The sequence below is a fragment of the Neovison vison genome, chromosome 2, assembly GCF_020171115.1.
Source record: "Neovison vison isolate M4711 chromosome 2, ASM_NN_V1, whole genome shotgun sequence".
NCBI lineage: Eukaryota > Metazoa > Chordata > Mammalia > Carnivora > Mustelidae > Neogale > Neogale vison.
Genome location: NC_058092.1, coordinates 101,046,304 through 101,066,515, shown reverse-complemented (window position 1 = coordinate 101,066,515; position 20,212 = coordinate 101,046,304). Strand labels below are relative to the sequence as shown.

Here is a 20,212-nt window from a genome sequence, read left to right as displayed (position 1 = left end):
CTGGGCTGCCCAGGACAGACTTGCCCCTACTGGCCAGCATGTCTATCAAGAGTGTCCCCAACCCTCTCAAGTGAGTCTCCCTCTGTCTGCTTTAATCAGCCAGGCAGTTTCTACTGCTTGCAATCAAGACCTCTGACCGGCCACCTTCCTTTCACTGATGAAGCCATTCTGATGGTTCTTCCTCATTTTCTCTCTTAAAATATGACTCTCCTGGGGCGCCTGGGTGGCTCAGTGGGTTAAAGCCTCTGCCTTTGGCTCAGGTCATGATCCCAGGGTCTTGGGATCAAGCCCTGCATTGGGCTCTCTGCTCAGCAAGGAGCCTGCCTCCCCCACCCTCTCTCTGCCTGCCTCTTTGCCTATTTGTGATCTCTGTCAAATAAATAAATAGAATCTTAAAAAAAAAAAAAAGTGACTCTCCTCTCTGCAGGCAAGGTTCCCCTTGCACCATGAGTTGTAAATTTCAATAGCCTTTCGGCGAACACCCACTTCCAGTCTTTTCTTAACTCCAGTTCATCTTGCACTCTGTGACAAAAACCACCTGGCTTGAGATTCTAGATGATTTCGTCCCATCTCTGGAGCAAGTCTCTCTGAGCTGCTTCCCTGTGCCACACCACACTGCCAGGGAGACCCCCACTCAAGGACGTCACCCGCTCCCCACCTTCAATTGCTGGTCCTGCTCCCGGCACCTTCTCTCTACCCAGAGTGTTTGGCTTCTACCCTCTCTGCTTCCTTTGGGCTTGCACCTCTGTGAAGGCACAGGGCAGGCAGCAACAAAGAATGCTTGACCTACAGAGATTTCTTCCTTATTCAGTACACTGTCTGTGGTCCAGTACAGTGCACACTTTACCTATGTTCCTGTGTCCTTTTCTGTTTCACGGATGTTGTAGATGCACTTCCCCCCCACCAACCAGTTAAGAGCAGCAAATCCTCTGTATCAATAAAGGGGTCTTCTATTGCTACTGACCTACAGAACCTTATGGTTAAAAAAAAAAAAAAAAAAAAGTGGGTGTTGTTCTTTTTTTTCTCAGTGCTAAACAGAAGGAGAAAACACTCCAAGGGAAGCTACGAAAGCATTATGTGTAGGAAAGATCCATCAGGAGGGCGCTCCACCAGGCAGCCCCCAGGGTCTCCCTATCCATAGTGCAGGGACACTCTTGGAGGAAGGACATGCTGCGCCTCGAGTCTCCCCCAGCTCACCTTCAGCCCGGCTGGGTCCTCCGCCATGGCTGTCTCTCCGGGCCGGGACTCAAGTGACGCATGCAGCTCATCGATGGCTTTACTGATGATTCTCCACGTAGCATGAGGGCCATCCTGTGCAGGGCCTGCAGACAGACAGGTGGTATGGAAAGGTGTCACAAGTGCTGCAATCTCGCAACTCACGATTCGCCAGGGAACCGATCTGCACAAACTACAAATTCTCACTCCCAGATTTTCCTTTCTCACAGGCTCCACAACCCCATTTTCCATTTGTTTAACCACACGCTTCCAAAAATCAAGAGCAAAATAACAGAAAACAGATGAAAAAGAGAGCTTGGAGTATTTTTGGCGGGCTTTTTCTTCCCCCTCCAGTTTTGAAGAGGTGGCAGAGGAAAACGTAACGCCACCATTATTTTAGGAAGAAAAGCTCCTTGGGGCTGGATGTAAAGAAGGGAAGCCAGCAACAGGGAAGGCTGGGCTAGTGGAAGTCTGTGGACTTTTAGGGAGACAGAGGGACACCCCCTGATGTGCACGTCACACGCTGACTGCGCCGTGCCAGGATTTTGAGAGAAAACGAGCGTGCACATGTGAGCATGCAAAGTAGGGGCGGCCTACCCCCAGAGAGACAGAGACAAGCAGACTCCCTGCAGAGCACAGAGCCCAATGCAGGGTTCGAGCTCACGAACCTGACGCTCAAGAGTCTGACACTCAACCGACTGAGCCCCCAAGCGCCCGAAACAAGCGCATTTTCTGTTTTTTAGGCCACCCTCAGTTGTATCCAGCTCCTAGTCTATTTCTTACCCCCGTTAACGATCGCTCTTCCACTTTCTCCCTTTCCTTCCCTTTTCGGTTTCCTTGCTTCCTTCCTTTTCCCCTTCTAGATCGCTAGGGCCCCTCAGCTGGGAGAGAACTAGCCTTTAGCTTTTCCAGTCACTGACAGCCAACCAGACCAGCAAGCTTGGGTACTGTCTCCTCATCAGCAAACCAACCCATCCTAAGACATACAACCTAGTTACTTCTGAGCCACAGTTTTCTGGAAAGTTCAGGACAGAAACTCATTTAAATAGGGTATCACTGCTCTTGGTGGGTCTTTGGTCATCAGGTTGACTTCTGCTGCTTCTCCACTTGGCCTTTATACACGGGGTGCAAATGTGCCCACTGGTGTGCCTACCTCACTGTGGAGTAAGTCTGAGTTTTCATTCACAAAACATTTACGAGAGGATTCCCACATGCCAGCCCCTGGGTTAACTGATTACGGCTCGTGACCAAAGTCAGTGAACACAGCAGGCACAGAAATCTCAACATTGTGCAAGCTCAGCTAAGCATCACAATCTGTATCACGTGGGCAACTTAAATCTCCAGAACGGCTTCTCCCTTCACACAGGCAAAGAGACCTCTCCTAGGCAGCATTAAACTTGTAGGAGTAGCCATTCACACTGGGCCCAGGCCCTTGGATCTTACCACCATAGCCATGACTGGATCCCCCAGCAGCTGCTGGGCAGGCAGCCTTCCATCCTTGAGAACCCAGAGGCTCGAGATCCTGACCCTGCAGGGGCTGGGGAGGCACCCAGGGAAGGGACTCAGTGGTAGATTTGCTGAAGTTTCTCTGTTGCGGCACTGGAGTGTTACTCTTCTCATTGGTGTCTGCTCAAAAATCAAGGAAAGAACAGGCTATAATTCAGGAAAGCAAAGGAACTGTATGTGGGAGCGGAGGTCAAGAGGGGGTGGGATCACTACCACTCCTATAAGCTGGGGAAGACCTCAAGGGCACAGCACTGAAAAGTTCTTAAACGATGGAAAAGAGCTGAGTCCACAGGAAATGAAGGAAGCTTTCATAAATCACAGGGGTCATTTTGAAAAGCTCAGAAGTAGATAATCAAATGGACAGGTAAACGGAGCAACAGATTCTTTACCCCACTGAGTTCTGGGGTGTAACCCATTTTACCTGGCTCTGGGGAGAGGGCAAGAGCACCAAGGGCTTCCTCTAACTCCTGAATTTGCTTGAGCAACTTCTGACCCTTGTCTGGAAGAGCCTGGATGTTCACTGACTTCAGTGTGCTCTGAAAAACAGATCCTGTAAGATGATCTCTTGTCTCAATTTGTTAGAAAAGTAGTTTCAGAATAAAGTAATCTAAAATGTGTAAACACTGCAATTAGGGTCCTTTGAGTATATGTGTGAAAACCTGGGTTTGGTTTTGTTTCTTTAAATCCACAAATATAAACCCAGGAAAAGACAGAACCTAACTATCCACCTATAAAACCTTTCTCACACTGACACAGTTGACTTGCCTGTAGCCCCCACCAACCACTGCTCAGACCTTAAACACAACGGCCACGGTGGGTCAGGAGTAATTACCTTCTTTTGCTTCAGTTGTGTTGTGAGGTACACACGCTGGGCTGCTGGATCTGAAGACTCCGCCTTCCTGGAAACACCTGAGGCAGACGTTTTTGTTTGCACACTCTGGCCAGGAAACGGGAGGCTCTCCTCCTTCTGTGAGTCCAGAGTCAAGTCAAAGAACAAGGGAGGCTTAGAGGAAGTGAAAACGGCATTATTCTCCTCACGGTCACCACAACTGGAGGCCGCCTCTGGCCTCTGTCCTGGGGAGTGGACCGTGGCCAGTGGTGCACACCGTGCAGCTGGTCCTCCCAGAGCAGGCCCATGCCCAGGCTCCGACTGTCGGGTGGTCTGAGAGCATGAACCATCCCTTGCCTTTGTTTCTCTCACCTCCTGGCTCTTGGGGTGCTCTTTGCTGACCTGTTCTTCTTTCTGGGGCTTGCTTACTGGGTTCTGACTGTGAATAATCTCAGGCAAAGGATTGGTTCCTTTTTCCCTCAGAGGCTCTGACGTTTTTTGGACATGATGACTCTCAACATGTGATTTCTCCCGAAGAGACCCACATGGTTTTCTCGGCTCCTCACCATGGCACTGCTTGGATTTAACCTCAGAAAGGTTTCTTGTGTGAGTCCCTTCCCTCTCCTTGGCTTCATGCTGAAACTCCGTCTTCTCCCCTTGCTGCTGCTCTTGAGGTATAGGCTGCTTCTTCATTCCCTCCACCAGGCCAGAAGAGAGATCTTTCTTCATCCAGCAGTTGGATTCAGGCTTCCGTTCTTTCTTTTGATCCACGAGCCCATCTCCCTTTTCCTTTGGCTTATTAGCCACCTTTTCCTCACATTCGCCTTTGCTGAACTGCTTCCAGAGAGATGGTGCTTGATTCTTGTCCAGCACCTTGAAAGGGTTTCTCTGCTGGGTGGAAAGACAATGAAGAGGCTCCGAGGCATGCTGAGACTTGTTGGTTACAGAATGTTCTCTGGAACAAGGCTCCTAAAAGAAAAAAATAATAATAACTTTAATATAAAAACATTAATGCAAGCATCGTATCTAGAATGCCTTTTTTTTTTTCCAGAGGAAATGGAAACAGTAGTCCGATATTTCTGAACATTCCTGGGACCATTTTTAGCTCTCAGAAGGACTATGTGCCTAACTCATGAAGTATTCGTTCCTGAACAGTACTTTTGAAGCCTGGTTCCTTCTCTGTCCGTGACCACTGCTTTCCTGGGTCTCAAGGACAAGCACTGACGCAATCAAGTGCTTTTGCAGTTCCAATAGCCACAATGTATAACTTTCACAAAAAATTATTCTCTCGAGATGAACTGATCCTCAAACGTATACAATGTCCTATGCTTGGAGTTTGGCTTTAGGACAATTTCACTATAGGAAGCCAGAGTGACAAGACTGAGCTACATTTCGACCAACGAAAGTCTTGCTGCTTCCCTGCATTGAGCCTCTCATGCTCTGGGCATCTCTCAGTCTCTCACGTTCTAGGAGCTTACGAATAACACGCTATTTATACCAACATCAAGAGATACAGTCTATAACAAGATGCTGAAGTCGATCAAGTAAATCCAAATTTTTTCCTAAATAGAACAGTGACTCCATTTAAGACCTTGATTATTTAAGTGAAACAGGAGGCAAATGAGTAAATCTCCAGTATAACTAAGAAGTCCTTTGAATTCGAAGACCCAATAGAGTCTATGTTGCTTAAAGAAAGGAACTATTTTTCAGAGACAGTATGATGAAGACCAACCAGTTTATACTGGACTTCAAGGTCTTTTCCGGTGACACCACAGATTAATCAGTCTTGGGAGAGCAGGCTGGAAGACGGGAATAACACCTACCTGCCACGGGATACTTCCGCACCATTGCTTCCCCGCCGCCTTACTTCTAACGCACTGGAAGAACAATCTAGTGAAATATAAAACACAATCAATCAAGCTGTGGAAATCCATCACAATGAGACAAACTACTTTTTCATCCAAAAAACATCTTACAACTATTTGGTGCTGGTTTTGAAAGGTCACTTGAAACCAATTACTCCTATATTTACATTTAGAAATTCTCTACTGCACGAGGTATGTAGACTAAGAAATGGAAGAAAAGAAGCGTCATGGAAACCAGGTTTATCCTTTTTACTCTGCAAAGAATGACTAAAATAGAAACATGATCAGCAGTGGCTGCTAAAATCAGAAAAAAAGAGAGAACCAGACATTAGGTATCCCTGATGGGAAACCATGATACGACCTATACAGTAAAACAAAACAAAACTAAGCCAAACCAAAACAAACAAAAATTAACCCAAATCAGGTCAAACCCCCAGATTCAATTACCAATTTACGGAAAATACAAACAACAGGAACACACAGAGCTCGGGATGTGACCTGTAAGATCCTGACCATGAGAAATGATCTATGACAAACAACTGCCTTCCTTCAAAACATAAATTACAAGGGAAGGGAAAAAATGGAGAGAGAACTTCGGAGACTTCACAGACACATCAATCAATTCCAACTGTGAACCTTATTTATTGATTTAAACATATAAACAGATAATCATTAAAAATAAACTATGACATCTATGAAGCTCCTGGAAATCTGCACTCCAACTGGTTAAAAAGAGAGAGAATCCCTGTTTTAGAGCCATACAGTGAAACATCTACAGAATAAATGATGTTATCTGGGACCTGTTTGAAAATATGGCAGGAGATGGCAGGGAGGAGTGGGTAGAGTATACACAGAACAAGACTGGCATGAGTTGGTAACTGTTGGAGCTCATATGTTGTAACAGTCTATCTTGTCTACTTGTATATATTTGCAATTTCCCATAAAAAAAAAAAAAAGACTGTACTCAGACATACATTCCAATACAAGACTGTCCCCTATACCAGTAAACACAGCCTACAAACCCCTCCACAGAAATGGTTATGCTGCTCCATTCACAAATGAAACCATGAATGTGCTCTCTGGCATGCCAGATTTTGCATGTGATTCTCCCTCCATCCAAAGAATGTCGTCTTCATTCCTATTTGCCCACCACATCCCCCATCACCAGTTCTCAAAGTCCTACATGTCCCTCAGAGCCCAGTTCAAGCCATACCTCCTTTGCAAGGTTTTCCCATATTGCTTTCCCTGTTCATCCACTGTATTGTTTCTGTATTTCTATTGTATTGAGTTGTATTATACTCGTATCTGCCTGTCTGCCCGACATTTTCAGCAACCAGAAGGCTATAACCATATGTGATCTCTTTATTCGCAACTATGCCTTGCCTTTTGTACATACCTGTTAAGTATCGTGGAATTAAATAGAGTGAGCTGATTTTTTCCTTACCCAAAATGAGTCTTCAAACACATTTAATAATCAGTCAAAGAAAAGCAACTTTTAAATATCATTTTACTTAATTGTTTAACTAGGCAACAAACTCAACCAGAAAGTATAAAGCCATGAAAAGGATCATCTCACAGTAACCTATTCCCAGTTCCCATCCTTTCCAAGTACCCATTCCTATTAGCTTTCTGTTTACCTTTCCAGAGATTTTAATATATTCAGATCAATATAAATATATGAATCATAATTTCCTTTTCCACACAAATGGATAGCATTGGTATACATTATACTAAATACACGGCATTTTTTAACAATGTAGTCAAGATTTTTCTAGAACACATAAAGGGTTCACACATATATATGTGCATATATTTTATGTGTATATATATATACATATATATAATATGTATGCACACATATATATATATTTTTTCCTACAGCTGCACAGTTTCCCCCTATTTAGAGCTCCATTATTTATTTATTAAGAACCCTCTTGATAGATGTTTGGTTGTTTCCAATATTATGCTACTAAAACAATGTCACAATGAATCTTAATGTATCTGTAGGGTAACTGCTTATTTCTCATATTGTATACTAGGGCCTTCTCGGTTTTTCTTGATCAATTACCTTCTGGATTTTATTTACTGCTGTAATCTGACTCATTAAATTCCATTTTTACCTACATTAATCCTTTCTTTCTTCTTTCTTTCACCTTAATCTCTTGCTCTTTTTCTAACCTCTTAAATTAGTCACATGATATACAACATGAATCATGACAGTCCAAGTCCCAATTCAAAATCCCCAGATGTCATTACCTCACCTGGACATAAAAGCAAAGATAAGCCTCAAATGAACAAGTGTTCCAATCAAACTGAAAAGAAAATAGGTCCAGCCCCCCCAGTATAAACTCAACAATTTTCCTGTTCAAGCTCACAATTCTCTGAAAAAAATTTGCTGGTCTCTTTCTTTAGTTTTTCTCAGTGCAATAGGATATTATATTGAACATGTGTAATAAAATTTCCGAGATGCTTCAAATGCATAACAATTTAAAGTACTGGCAACTATCGGACAATGCCACTCCTTATCTAAGTGAATCAGGAATAAATTTCTGCTGTTATTTTAAGTGTATCAAGTACTTGAAATCTTCACTGACTAGAACATTTCATAAATCGTATCTATTTGAAAGCCCAAGTGACTGCAGACTTTCAAAAGGGCAGGACTTAAGAGACCAAGAAGGAACAAAACAACACATCTCTGATTTAACAACTAAGCATCTACTATGTTCTAGGCATGGTGCTAAAAATGCCTGTACTTGTATTTTTATTAAAACCAATCTGGGTGGGCTTCTCTGTTTTTAGGATAAAAAGTTTGTTATCTTTATTAAATTGCAAATCAACAAAGAAAGCAACGGAAATATATTCTCAGAGAAAGCAAATATTGATTCTGCCACAAAGAAGAATGTAATTTCTGCAGTATATTCATTATCTCCCAGGATGTAAGCAATAAACAATAATAATGAACACAGCTAGAGGACACCAGACCTCTTCAATGCTCCACGAGAAGGCATATCCTCCCTTCCTCCTACAGGTTGATTGTCCAACCCAGATTTACACTGTCAGGCACATTCACTTTAGTCAGGCCAGGATTTCCTTGGGCCCCAGAGTCTTCTCCCATTGGTCAGAATCCCAGCCTCACTACATTTAGCTCTGAATCCTCAGATAATTCATTTGATTAGCCTCTGTGCCAGTTTACTTTTCTCTAAAATGGCAAAAAAAAAAAAAAAAAAAAAAGTACCTACCTTTTATGATCACTGTGAAGACCACATGCATTAATACATGTAAAGATAAGGTTTAGACCAACGCCTTTTCTAAGTAGGACCTAAAGCCCTGCAGCTGAGGGGTGAAGGATTTGGCAATTCTGGCCACATCAAAGTTTTAAACTTCCGCCTGCGGGAACCACTAAGGAGCATGGCTCTCCTCTACCCTACGGCCATGAAAATAAAGTTTTAAACTTCCATGTGGTGAAAATACCATTAGCAAGATTATAACACAAAAGGCAAAGTGGGAAAAGTGTGACACTTAGAGCTAACAGCCTTCACATATGAGGATTCCTTCCATTACACAGCACAGTGTATGATACTCTACCATATAAATACACTACAAGATGTACTAGCTTTAATGAAGGGGGCTCTTCGTGGGGGTGGAACTTCATGTGCTTCTGCACGGCCCTGGCTTAGACCCAAATTTCTATCATCTGCCCAGAAAATCATCACTGGGCTACATCGTCTGCACCCCAATCTTACCCAATAACCAACCACACAAGGAATCTGCTAGACAAAGACTCAAATGATATTAAAAATAAAATAGATTTTTTCAATTTAAATTTTAAATTTATTTGAGAGAGAGAGAGTAGAGAGTGAGAGTGTGCACGAGTGGGGTCGGGGGGCAGAAGCCGATTCCCCACTGAACAGCAGGCCCATCCATGGGGCTCAATGCTAGGCTCGATCCCAGAACTCAGAGCTCATGACCTGAGCTGAAGGCAGCCACTTAACCAACAGCCACCCAGGCATCCCTAAAAATAAAATATTTTGAACATCCCACAACAATCAGTTATTTAAAGAATTAAAACTTATTTTACCTAGTTACAGATAAAGAATACTTCCTTTTATTTTGATTCTAGATCTTTGAGAAGTTGAAAGACAAAGGAGAGGAGGGGGAAATGGAAAAGGAGCAAACAGAAACTCAGGAAGCTCAATGAAATGTCCACACTTGATTTGTAAATCAAAGTGTGTGTATCACATCATTCAAGTCAGGGCAAGAGTTCCTTCCTCTGGTTCTACTGAAGTGACTGTTTCCTGTCCCTAAACAGATGGCCAAGGCTGAAGGGCCAGTCAAATGCTGGTGAGTGCCACCATCTGGTGTTTAAGTTAGAGAACTGCACACAAATGCAGCTACATGCCAAGGAATGAAAAATGGGCATCTTTGCCTCATCTGGGCTTATACCTCCTTCCCATTACTTGGCTACACCTGTCACCTAGTTGGGTTAAGCTTCAAACGTGCTGGAATTAAGTCAAAGACACAAAGTACTTTAAGTTCAGTTTTCAGAACAAAAGGTTGTATTCCCTGAGGTTATTCTCCAGAGTACAGGGGTCCTGGCCAAAAGCCCTTACTGTCTGCTAGGGAAGTCATCTACTGACGTACTAGACGTATCTAATTCTGTTAAAATTTCCAGTCTGGACTATGTATCAGGGTATTTGACTGTTTCTTGTTTTTTATTTATTGTGTGTTGTTGAACTGTATTTTACTATGCTAAAACAACCTCTTAAAACCTCCAGTAAGTACCTCCTAGTAATAATGTTCTAGACTTGGGCTAAAAAAAAACACTGACATACTTTACTTTTCCATTTTATTTTTTTTAGAGGGGGGAGGGGCAAGAGAGGGAGAAAGAGAATCTTAAGCAGGCTCCACGCCTAGCAAGAAGCCTGACACAGCACTCCGTCTCACAAGTCTGAGATCATGACCTGGGCCAAAATCAAGAGTCAGATGCTTAATCAACTAAGCCACCCCAGTGCCCCTTTACTTTTCTATCTTAAAATAATGATCACGTCTCAGCCTCAACTACCTAGTATGAAGACTATTCACGGTAACTTCTCAGAATTCCATCTTGAGCCTAGACCTTTCTTTGGAGCTGCACTTCCTTCTCTAGCTGGTCTCCTATATATGTAAGACGTGACTAGTTCAAAGCTGTCTGTGTTGTCCACACATCCCAGTCCTCCACTGATACTACCTTTCTTTCCTTGTCTTGCTTAATGGTAAACTCAGCACCCATAGATCCCAACTTGAGCAGCATTCACTGAGCACTCACAGTGAGCCAAATGCCGACTGCATGCATCAGACCCACGACCTCACCGAATCCTCAAACCCAGGGAAGTCGGGACCGCCAGGGTCACTGCTCCTGAGGGGAAAATGAAGGACACAGGTACAAGCTTAAATGCCCTACCAAAGCTTTTCACAATCTAAGTACACCCAACTCCACTGCCAGTGCCTCAATCCAAGCACACCTCTCACTCAGAGACTAAAGGGGATGGATGCACCTAGAACGGGCAAGACCAAGGTCTGAATCTCAGCAATGCCACTTCACAACCCTGGGACCTGCTTCCTTTCCTAACCTCTCTAAATGTTAGTTGTTGCATTTTCCTATCACAGAAGAGTCTATGGTGGTAAGTGATACTGACTATGCCATTTACTAGACATTTAATAGCACCCCTATACCGTAAGTCTCCTTGCCTCCACCATCTTCCTTTCTGACCAACCTTCTTCAACCATCTGTCTTTTATTAATGCAATTGGAGCAAACATTCTTCAGCGGCTTCCTACAACCTCAGTCTTCGCATATGGTAGAGGGGCACCCCCAGCAGCATGTAAATGGTTTTAGGTGTCAAGACATCCTGACTTCATGCTCTAGAGGCTTACCAGCCCCACTGTACCAACAACAACAACAACAACAAACAGTCAAAAGGAGAAAATTTCAGAGCACCTGGGTGGCTCAGTTGGTTGAGCATCTGACTCTTGGTTTCAGCTCAGGTCATGATCTCAAGGTCATGAAATTGTCCCTGTGTGGGGCTCTGTGCTCAGCGGGTAGTCTGGTTGAGGTCTTCTCCTTCCACCCCTTCCCCCACTCCCTCTCTCTCTCAGATAAATATATCTTTAAAAAGAAGTAAACAATTTAAAAATACCATTTATAATAGCATCAAAAACCGTAACACTCTCTGAGGATTAAATTTAACAAAAGGAGTAGAGTACTCTACAATGAAAACTATTCAACAATGCTGTGGGGAAAGAAAGCCATAAATATACCATGCTCATAGACTGGAAAATCAACTTTAATGTCAGTTCTTCCCAAAAGGATCTATACAGATTCGGTATAATACCGACCTAAGGAAATGCAGAAGTTGATGCTACATTTTATATGGAAATGACTCAGAAGAGCCAATCTTGGAAAAGAATGATGGAAGACTCACACTATCTTACCTGCTTGTGTCACGATAGGCAAAAGGACCAACAGAACAGGTTAACAAGTTCAAAAAACAGATCTGTAACATGGTGGTCACTGATTTTTTACAAAGTGCCAAGTACTTCTATGGGGAAAGGGAAGTCTTCCACAACGGTGCCAAGACAACCAAATAGTATATTCACTCAGTAACATATGGAAAAATAAATGAACTATTCCTATCTCATAAAATAGCCAAAATTATTTGGAATAGATCACAAATGAAAAAAAAAAGCCATTAAAAAAATAAACTATAAAGTCTCTGTATCATTGCAAATAGAAGGAGAGATAAAAAGGTTCCAGGACAGGCACCTGGGTGACTCCGTGGGTTAAAGCCTCTGCCTTCGGCTCAGGCCATAATTCTGGAGTCCTGGGATCAAGCCCTGCATCAGGCTCTCTGCTCAGCAGGGAGCCTGCTTCCCCCTCTCTCTCTGCCTACTTGTGATCTCTCTCTCTCTCTCTCTTTCTCAGATAAATAAATAAATTTTTTTAAAAAAAGTCTAAAATTTTTTAAAAAGCTTCCAGGACAAACAAAAACTAAAAGAGTTTGTAAACACCAACCCAGCTCTACAGGAAATATTGAAAGGAGTCCTCTAAGCAAAGAGAGAACCTAAAAATAGTAGACCAGAAAGGAAAGAGACAATATACAGTAACAGTCACCTTACAGGCAATACAATGGCACTAAATTCGTATCTCTCAATAGTTACCCTGAATGTAAATGGGCTAAATGCCCTAATCAAAAGACACAGATATCAGAATGGATTAAAAAAAAAAAAACCATCAATATGCTGTCTATAAGAAACTCATTTTAGACCCAAAGACACCTCCAGATTTAAAGTGAGGGGGTTGAAAAACAATTTGCCATGCTAATGGACATCAAAAGAAAGCTAGGGTGGCAATCCTTATATCAGATAAATTAGATTTTAAGCCAAAGACTATAATAAGAGATGAGGAAGGACACTATATTATACTCAAAGCATCTGTCCAACAAAAAGATCTAACAATTTTAAATATCTATGCCCCAACATGGGAGCAGCCAACTACACAAACCAGTTAATAACAAAATCAAAGAAACATATCGACAATAATACAATAATAGTAGGGGACTTTAACACCCCCCTCACTGAAATGGACAGATCATCCAAACAAAAGAAAGGCCTTTAATGACACACTGGACCAGATGGACACCACAGATATATTCAGAACATTCCATCCCAAAGCAACAGAATACACATTCTTCTCTAGGGCACATGGAACATTCTCCAGAATAGCTCACATCCTGGGTCACAAATCAGGTCTCAACCAGTACCAAAAGATTGGGATCATTTCCTGCATATTTTCAGACCACAGTGCTCTGAAGCTAGAACTCAATCATAAGAGGAAATTTGGAAAGAACCCAAATACATGGAAGCTAAAGAGCATCCTACTAAAGAACGAATGGGTCAACCAGGAAATTAAAGAACTGAAAAAATTCAGGGAAACAAATGATAACGAAAACACAACTGTTCAAAATCTGCGGGACACAGCAAAGGCAGTCCTGAGAGGAAAACAGTGTTTAGTAGTGTTTATAGCAGCAATGTCCACAATAGGCAAACTATGGAAAGAACCTAGATGTCCATCAACAGATGAATGGATAAAGATGTGATACACACACACACACACACACACACACACACACACACACACACGAATACTATGCAGCCATCAAAAGAAATGAAATCTTTCCATTTATGACGACGTGGATGGAACTAGAGGGTATTATGCTGAGCGAAATAATCAGAGAAAGATAATTATCATACGATCTCCCTGATATGAGGAAGTTGAGAGGCAAAGTGGGGGGTCTGGGGAGTAGGGAAGGAAAAAATAGAACAAGATGGGATCGGGAGAGAGACAAACCATAACAGACTCTTAATCTCACAAAACAAACTGAGGGCTGCTGCGGGGGGCAGGTAGGGAGAGGGTGGTTGGGTTATGGACATATGTGCTATGATGAGTGCTGTAAAGTATGTAAACCTGGAGATTCACAGACCTGTACCCCTGGGGCTGATAATACATTATATGTTAATAAAAAAATTTTTTTTAATTTTTAAAAATACCAAAACTATAAAACCTCTAGAAGAAACCCTTGGAGAAATTTGTGATCTTTGGGCAGGCAAAGATTTCTCAGAGAGAACACATAAAGCACAAAGGACAAAAAAAAATGATAAAATGGACTTTATAAAAATGAGAAACTTCTACTTTTCAAAAGGGAGTTAATGAAAACCAAAGACTTGGAGAAAATATTTATTATACATGTATTTGCCAAAGAACTCGTATAGGGAATATATAAAGAATTCTTCCAATTCCATAATAAAAAGACAACACAATTTTTTTAATTAACTAATTTATTTATTTTAATAAACATATTATGTATTTTTATTCCCAGGGGTACAGATATGTGAATCAGCAGCTTTACACACTTCACAGCACTCACCATAGCACATACCCTCCCCAATGTCCATAACCCAACCACCTCTCCCAACCCCCCTCCCCCCAGCAACCCTCAGTTTGTTTTGTGAGATTAAGAGTCACTTACAGTTAAGACAACACAACTTTTAAAATAAGCAAAAAATCCCCCAAAGTTACCCTTTATGACTCCATTGATGTAACATTTCTGAAGGAACAAACTTTAGAAATGGACATCAGATTCCTGGTTGCCAGAGACAAGGTGGAGGGAGTGAGAGGCAGGGTAGAGGAATTTAGTGATGAAGGAACTGTCCCATATCTGGACTGTGGTGGTGCATACAAAAAACCACATATGATTAACTGTATAGAACTAAATCTACACACACACACACACACACACACACACACACTACTACAGGGAAAACTACCTTCACAAATAAGATCAGTGGACTGAATAACATCCTAATTGTAATATTATATACTATTTATGTATACTTTGCAAAATGTTACCATGAGGTAAGAAGTCTACAGGGGCTCTTTTTGTACTATTTCTTATAAATGCATGAGAATCTACAATTATCTCAATAAAATTCTGAACGCGCCCGATCTCGTCAATAAAATTTTCAATGAAAAAAAAATGACCAAAAGATTTAAACTGGTACTTCACCAAAGAAGATATACAGAAACTGTGATAATCACAAAATAGAGCTCAACTCAGCAATAATGAAGAATTATTGATACACACAACCATGTGGATGAATTTCACAGATACTGTTACATAAAAGAAGCCAGACATAGAAGAGTAACAGTGGTTGCCTATGGTGGAAGGGGAGGATTAACTAGAAGGGAGTCCAATGGCACTTAATGGGGTAATGGAAATATTTTTCTATTTTGACTGAGGCTTGGTTATATCAATTACTCAAACTCAACTGTTGAACACTTAAAATCTATGCATCCTACTGTATCTACAACCCAATTAAGAAAAACAGCAGTACTGGCATTTAAGTGCCATATGAAGATGGTACTTAAATGCCAATATGGGGGGGGGTTGATCTGGAATATATACATTCTGAACTGCAGAGTATCATATAGTGAACATCATACCTGGCCTCTGCCTCCTGACCAGCCTTATCTTCTGAAATCTCTATTCAAACACACGCTAAATTATTACCCAACCAAATGCTTGCAATTCCCGGTTCCTACCTAAATCTGTGCCCTAATGGAAGGTATTGATCCTTCTCTTGCCCCTACTGAATTGCTACTAACCTTTCAATACTCATGATAAATATCATATATATATACAGATTTCCCTGCCTTACCTCGGAGTTTTCATAAAATAGAAGGGAAACTAACATTTATTGATTACTTAACATAGTTGAGACATTTTTAGACATTACTTCATTCTATGACTAAATAGGTAAGTTGACAAGTCACAGCAAGTTAATGACTGTTGGAAGGCTGACAGCACTGGCTACTGAAGAGCTGGAGAGGGAGGAAGGAAAACCAATTGATCTGAAACTAACCAGATCAACCACTAGCTCAGCAGTGAGGAAAGACAAGCTCAGAAGGTATTCAATACACACAGAAATCCTCTTTGTTAAAACTCGTTTTTACAGAATAGTCAGTTCTAGAAAACATACCTGGCTGTAACTCTTCCAGGGAAAGAAAGAAGTAAATACATGAAGATTTTCCCTTTGGATACTTACCTATATTCTTCCTTGCCTGGCAGTAGAAGCAAACCCTGAAGCCCTACGACACAGTCCTCATGCAATAAACAATGAGAAACAGGAATACTAGAGGGGAGGGAGGGAAAAAAAAAAGGAAATTTTGTTTTAGGAGATAATAGAAATTAGCATTCTAAAATTCAATCCAATCTATGGGTTTTCTTTCTTTATTTTTGAGAATGTGGTGTGTGTGTGCGTGCGCGCGTGTGTGTGCGGGCCCTCGCAGGCATGCACAAGGGGGAAGGGCAGTGGGAGAGAGAGAATCTCAAGCAGGCTCTACACCTAGTGTGGACACCGACCCAGGACTCATTCACATGATCCTGAGAGCATGACCTGAGCCAAAATCAATAGCCCAATGTTTAACTGACTGAACCACCCAGGCACCCTTAAGCCATCGGTTTTAAACATAAGAATGCATGTATGACCTCCACTAGGTTTGTAAATCCCGTACATTTGTACATCTATGCACATCCCTCTGGGGAAAGGCTCCACAGCTTTCAATTTCCTTCCCTCTCCCCTAGACAGGATGACGATAAATACACCTTTCTCCTGATGACTCAACAGCTCAAAACTACATTGTGTTTGTGACCTCTATGTTGTGAGACACTCACAGCTGAAGCATCTAAGACTGGCTGTGAATTTCCCCAAGTTCTTCCATCATCTCTCATCCTAGAACAATCTGTTTAGGGGCAGGCTCTCCTAACCTGCTTCATGCCTGGCCTAAGTTTTCTAACTCTCCTTTTCCAGTTTATCATGAGCGAATGTATATAGAACATTTGAGGCGACACAGTTTTGAGTGAAGACCTAAAGTGCTCTCATATGTGGGGCGCTTGTTTCTTCCTTTGCTTTGCTTATATTGTGGTTATCAGACATATTCCAAATTGGTCAAGTTTATTAAGTAACTGTCAAGTCAGATATTATATTGTACTAGTTTGATAGCAGTGCATTTGCATAAATGATATTCTATATAAAGGTATCTTTTTTTAAATGATTCTATTTTCAAGTTACCTCTGCACCCGACATGGGGCTCGAACTCTCAACTCTGAGATCACATGCTCCACCAACTGAGCCAGCCAGGCGCCCGAAAGGTATGTTTCTTTTAACATAAAGCTTATTCTTACGCTACGATTAATGCTTAGTTCCTTCAAGTCTGAACATGCTTCCATGTTTCATGAGACTTGAACAAGGTACAGGGCCTAAGGAATTTGGTATAGAAATTAGAAATAAATAGTAAATCCTGACTTAATGATATGTTGTTGATAGCTTAACTGGCTTATCCCTTCTATCTTAAGATCTGACACTGCTTTTTTCAAAACCATTTCGTATTTAAGTAAATTGGGTCCCAGTAATTTTTTTCCAATAAAATGACAACTAACTAGAAGACTAAGAAAGTATTTTTTCTGAAAATTTATCTGCCAAATCTGAAGACAGATTCAAATTCCTTCGCTTAGTTTCAAAGCACAACAAAGACACAAATCATCTACTCATGTAAGGGAAACATAAGTTAATACATACAAACTAAAAAATAATTTATTTTCTAGTATTGATATCCACTTTATGCATTACAGCAGATGGAGAGAATTCATGTTTTTCTACCAAATTGAGTAGAGAGCAAGAAAAATGTTTAATGTGATTAGGTTTAAAAATTCACATAAGCTGTGGACCTTATTAACACTTTATGACAACAGTATTACTTTCCTCACTTTAAGGAGATGCTTAACATTTCTGGGCCTCGGCTTCCAATTTTGTAAAACCAGAATGCTGATCAGATATCTGATTTTCTTTCAGCATTAATCCCGAAAGTAACCTGTTTCTTTGGATTATCAATCTTACACCTTAAATGCAGAGAATCCTTTTTTTTTTTTTTTGAGAGAGAGAGAGAAACAGATAATCTTAAGCAGGCTCCACACCCGATGCACGGCTCCAAGCGGGACTCTACCTCAGGACCCTAAAATTATGACCCCAGCGGAAATCAAGAGTCAGATGCTTAACCAACTGAGCTACTCAGGCACCCCCAGAGATCCCTCTTTTAAAAAGGAGTTGACAGGGGCGCCTGGGTGGCTCAGTGGGTTAAGCCTCTGCCTTCGGCTCAGGTCATGATCTCAGGGTCCTGGGATGGAGCCCCACATTGGGCTCTCTGCTCAGCAGGGAGCCTGCTTGCCCCTCTCTCTGCCTACTTGTGATCTTTCTCTCTCTGTCAAATAAAATAAACAAAATCTTAAAAAAAAAAAAAAAGGAGTTGACAATCTGACCACCAGCGAGTTTTAACCTCAAACATTTAAAAACAAATTCGGCCTGAAACTAGTGCAAAACAAGAACCACTTATTTTCTACTACGTCTGCATGTCCTCACGTAGCAAGGAGCAGCAATGTCCTAGCAGAAGGCCTGGCAAACAAGAAGAAACCCAGAGCGGGAAAGGACCAGAAGGTTCCAGATGTAGTCGAACCTCCATTTTACATGTGGGCGAAATGGAGGCCCAGAGAGGGTGATTAAGCTGCCCAGAGCCAAAGAGCAAGCAGGAACGGAGCGCCTCCTGAAGACGCCACGCTGTCCCGGGACCACCAACTACTTAAAGGCCCTGGCTGCAGAGACCAGGGTCCCCACCTCTCCTAGTGCCAGTGGCGCAGGGCGGAGGGGAGCTGGCGGTGGCGGGCAGTCATGCCCAGATCGAGACTTACTCGGCGGCCAGCACGTAGCTGCAGGTATTAGCCGGGCACACATAGAAGCTCTTTCCTTTATTCGGGCCATCACGGACGCCGGTCTTGAGAAAGCAGACGCTCCCTGAAAAGAGGAGGAGGTTGACAACGATTACGCCAAGCTACACCGACACACCCCGGGAGCCCTTAAAAGACCCGGGCCCCTTACCATGCTCCGAGCACCTAACCACTTCCATGAGCGCTCGGGTCTCCAAATCCACGGAGCCAGCCCCCAACGCCTGCTTCCGCCTTTTACCCCGCCCTCCTCGCTCAGGAGCCAATCAGCATCCACCTTTTGCAGGCTCAGCCCCCATAATTCACCGCGCGGGACCTTCACCAACCACTTTCGCGGGCGCCCTGAGTTTAAATAGTGGGGCGTGGCTTGGGTGGCGGGATGGTATTTTGGAGGATGGGGGGGCGTTCCCGGCGAGGGGCTTTCCGGGGGAGGGGCTTCGCTTGGCAGGTGCGGGGAGCGGACCGGGCGAGGCAGAGGCCAGGGAAGACCCCGGTTTATAATTGAGACCCGGAGGCGGCACTAGAAGGAGCGCGCGTTACACCCGCAGAGGGGCCCTCTGCAAGGAAGGCTCCCTTCTCCCGGTGGCGGACGGTGCCCGGAGCTTCGCGGTGGTCTCCGAGCCCCAGCCTGGGGCTCCGTCCCTTGGGAGGCAAGCCGGGAGAAGCTGCTGCCGCGAGAAGAACCTGTGAACTTGCAGGGCTGGGGTGCGGTGGTGTGCGGGCTCCTGGGCGTGTCCCTTCAAGCTGCACGGTGAACCGAGAAGTCTGGGGGAGAGCAGGCGTGAACACTTCCGCAGGGAACCCCCCGCCCCAGCAGTCCTTTAAGTTTGGCTTGGGCTTTAGACTTAACACAGTGCTCACGCATCCCCCTCTCTCTTGACTTGACGGCCTGGTGAGATGGGCAACATGATAAGGAAGGCCTCGAGAGGTTCATAGAAATTTGAGTGACTCAACCAAGGTCACAGAATTAGTGAGTGGGCGATTCACGGGTGCCCAGGGGACTGCGCAGCTGCTTCCTGTGTGTACTGAAGGTTCTCTAGGCCCTCCTGGTGCAGGAACCCTGAGTTGTACAAGTCAAAGTAGAAACAGCAGGGAAGAAATAGATAACCTTTAATGAAAAGTATTCTGTATTTTTTGTATTGTTAAACTTGTCTTATTAGTATGCTTTTGTGTTAAAAATCGAGGCTGAAGATAAATAAAAGGGAACTGTATTTGAAATGGTAATCAGAGCTATTAGTAAAAAGGGAGGAATAGAAATCAGAGACTTATTGCAACAGAGATGGATTCATATTACAGCTATTGAGGACCATATGCCCAGACATCTGGTGTGGCACATGCAACTGTTCTTAAGGGACAGTAGGACAGAAAATCTGTAATGTCTAGGAAATCTGGGTTATATGATAAATATAAGTGGTGGGGAGACAGGAG

At 42.9% G+C, this 20,212-nt stretch overlaps 1 protein-coding gene across 4 annotated transcripts in view; it reads right to left on the bottom strand.

Annotated features, from left to right (window-relative positions):
* Window positions 1-18,976, bottom strand: part of TTF2 (transcription termination factor 2) — a 42,280-nt gene extending 23,304 nt beyond the window's left edge. For all 4 annotated transcript variants that reach the window (XR_006383218.1, XR_006383219.1, XM_044238999.1 and 1 more), the window contains exons 1-8: window positions 18,939-18,976; window positions 18,752-18,854; window positions 16,056-16,142; window positions 5,374-5,440; window positions 3,554-4,519; window positions 3,143-3,257; window positions 2,659-2,841; window positions 1,198-1,322 (exon numbers count right to left, since the gene is read on the bottom strand). Coding sequence is in view for 2 of the 4 variants with exons in the window: in XM_044238999.1 (XP_044094934.1) it covers window positions 1,198-1,322; window positions 2,659-2,841; window positions 3,143-3,257; window positions 3,554-4,519; window positions 5,374-5,440; window positions 16,056-16,142; window positions 18,752-18,854; window positions 18,939-18,966 (1,674 nt within the window). In the remaining 2 variants the exon portion in view is untranslated. The remainder of the gene's footprint in view (window positions 1-1,197; window positions 1,323-2,658; window positions 2,842-3,142; window positions 3,258-3,553; window positions 4,520-5,373; window positions 5,441-16,055; window positions 16,143-18,751; window positions 18,855-18,938) is intronic.
* Window positions 18,977-20,212: the final 1,236 nt, after the last annotated feature.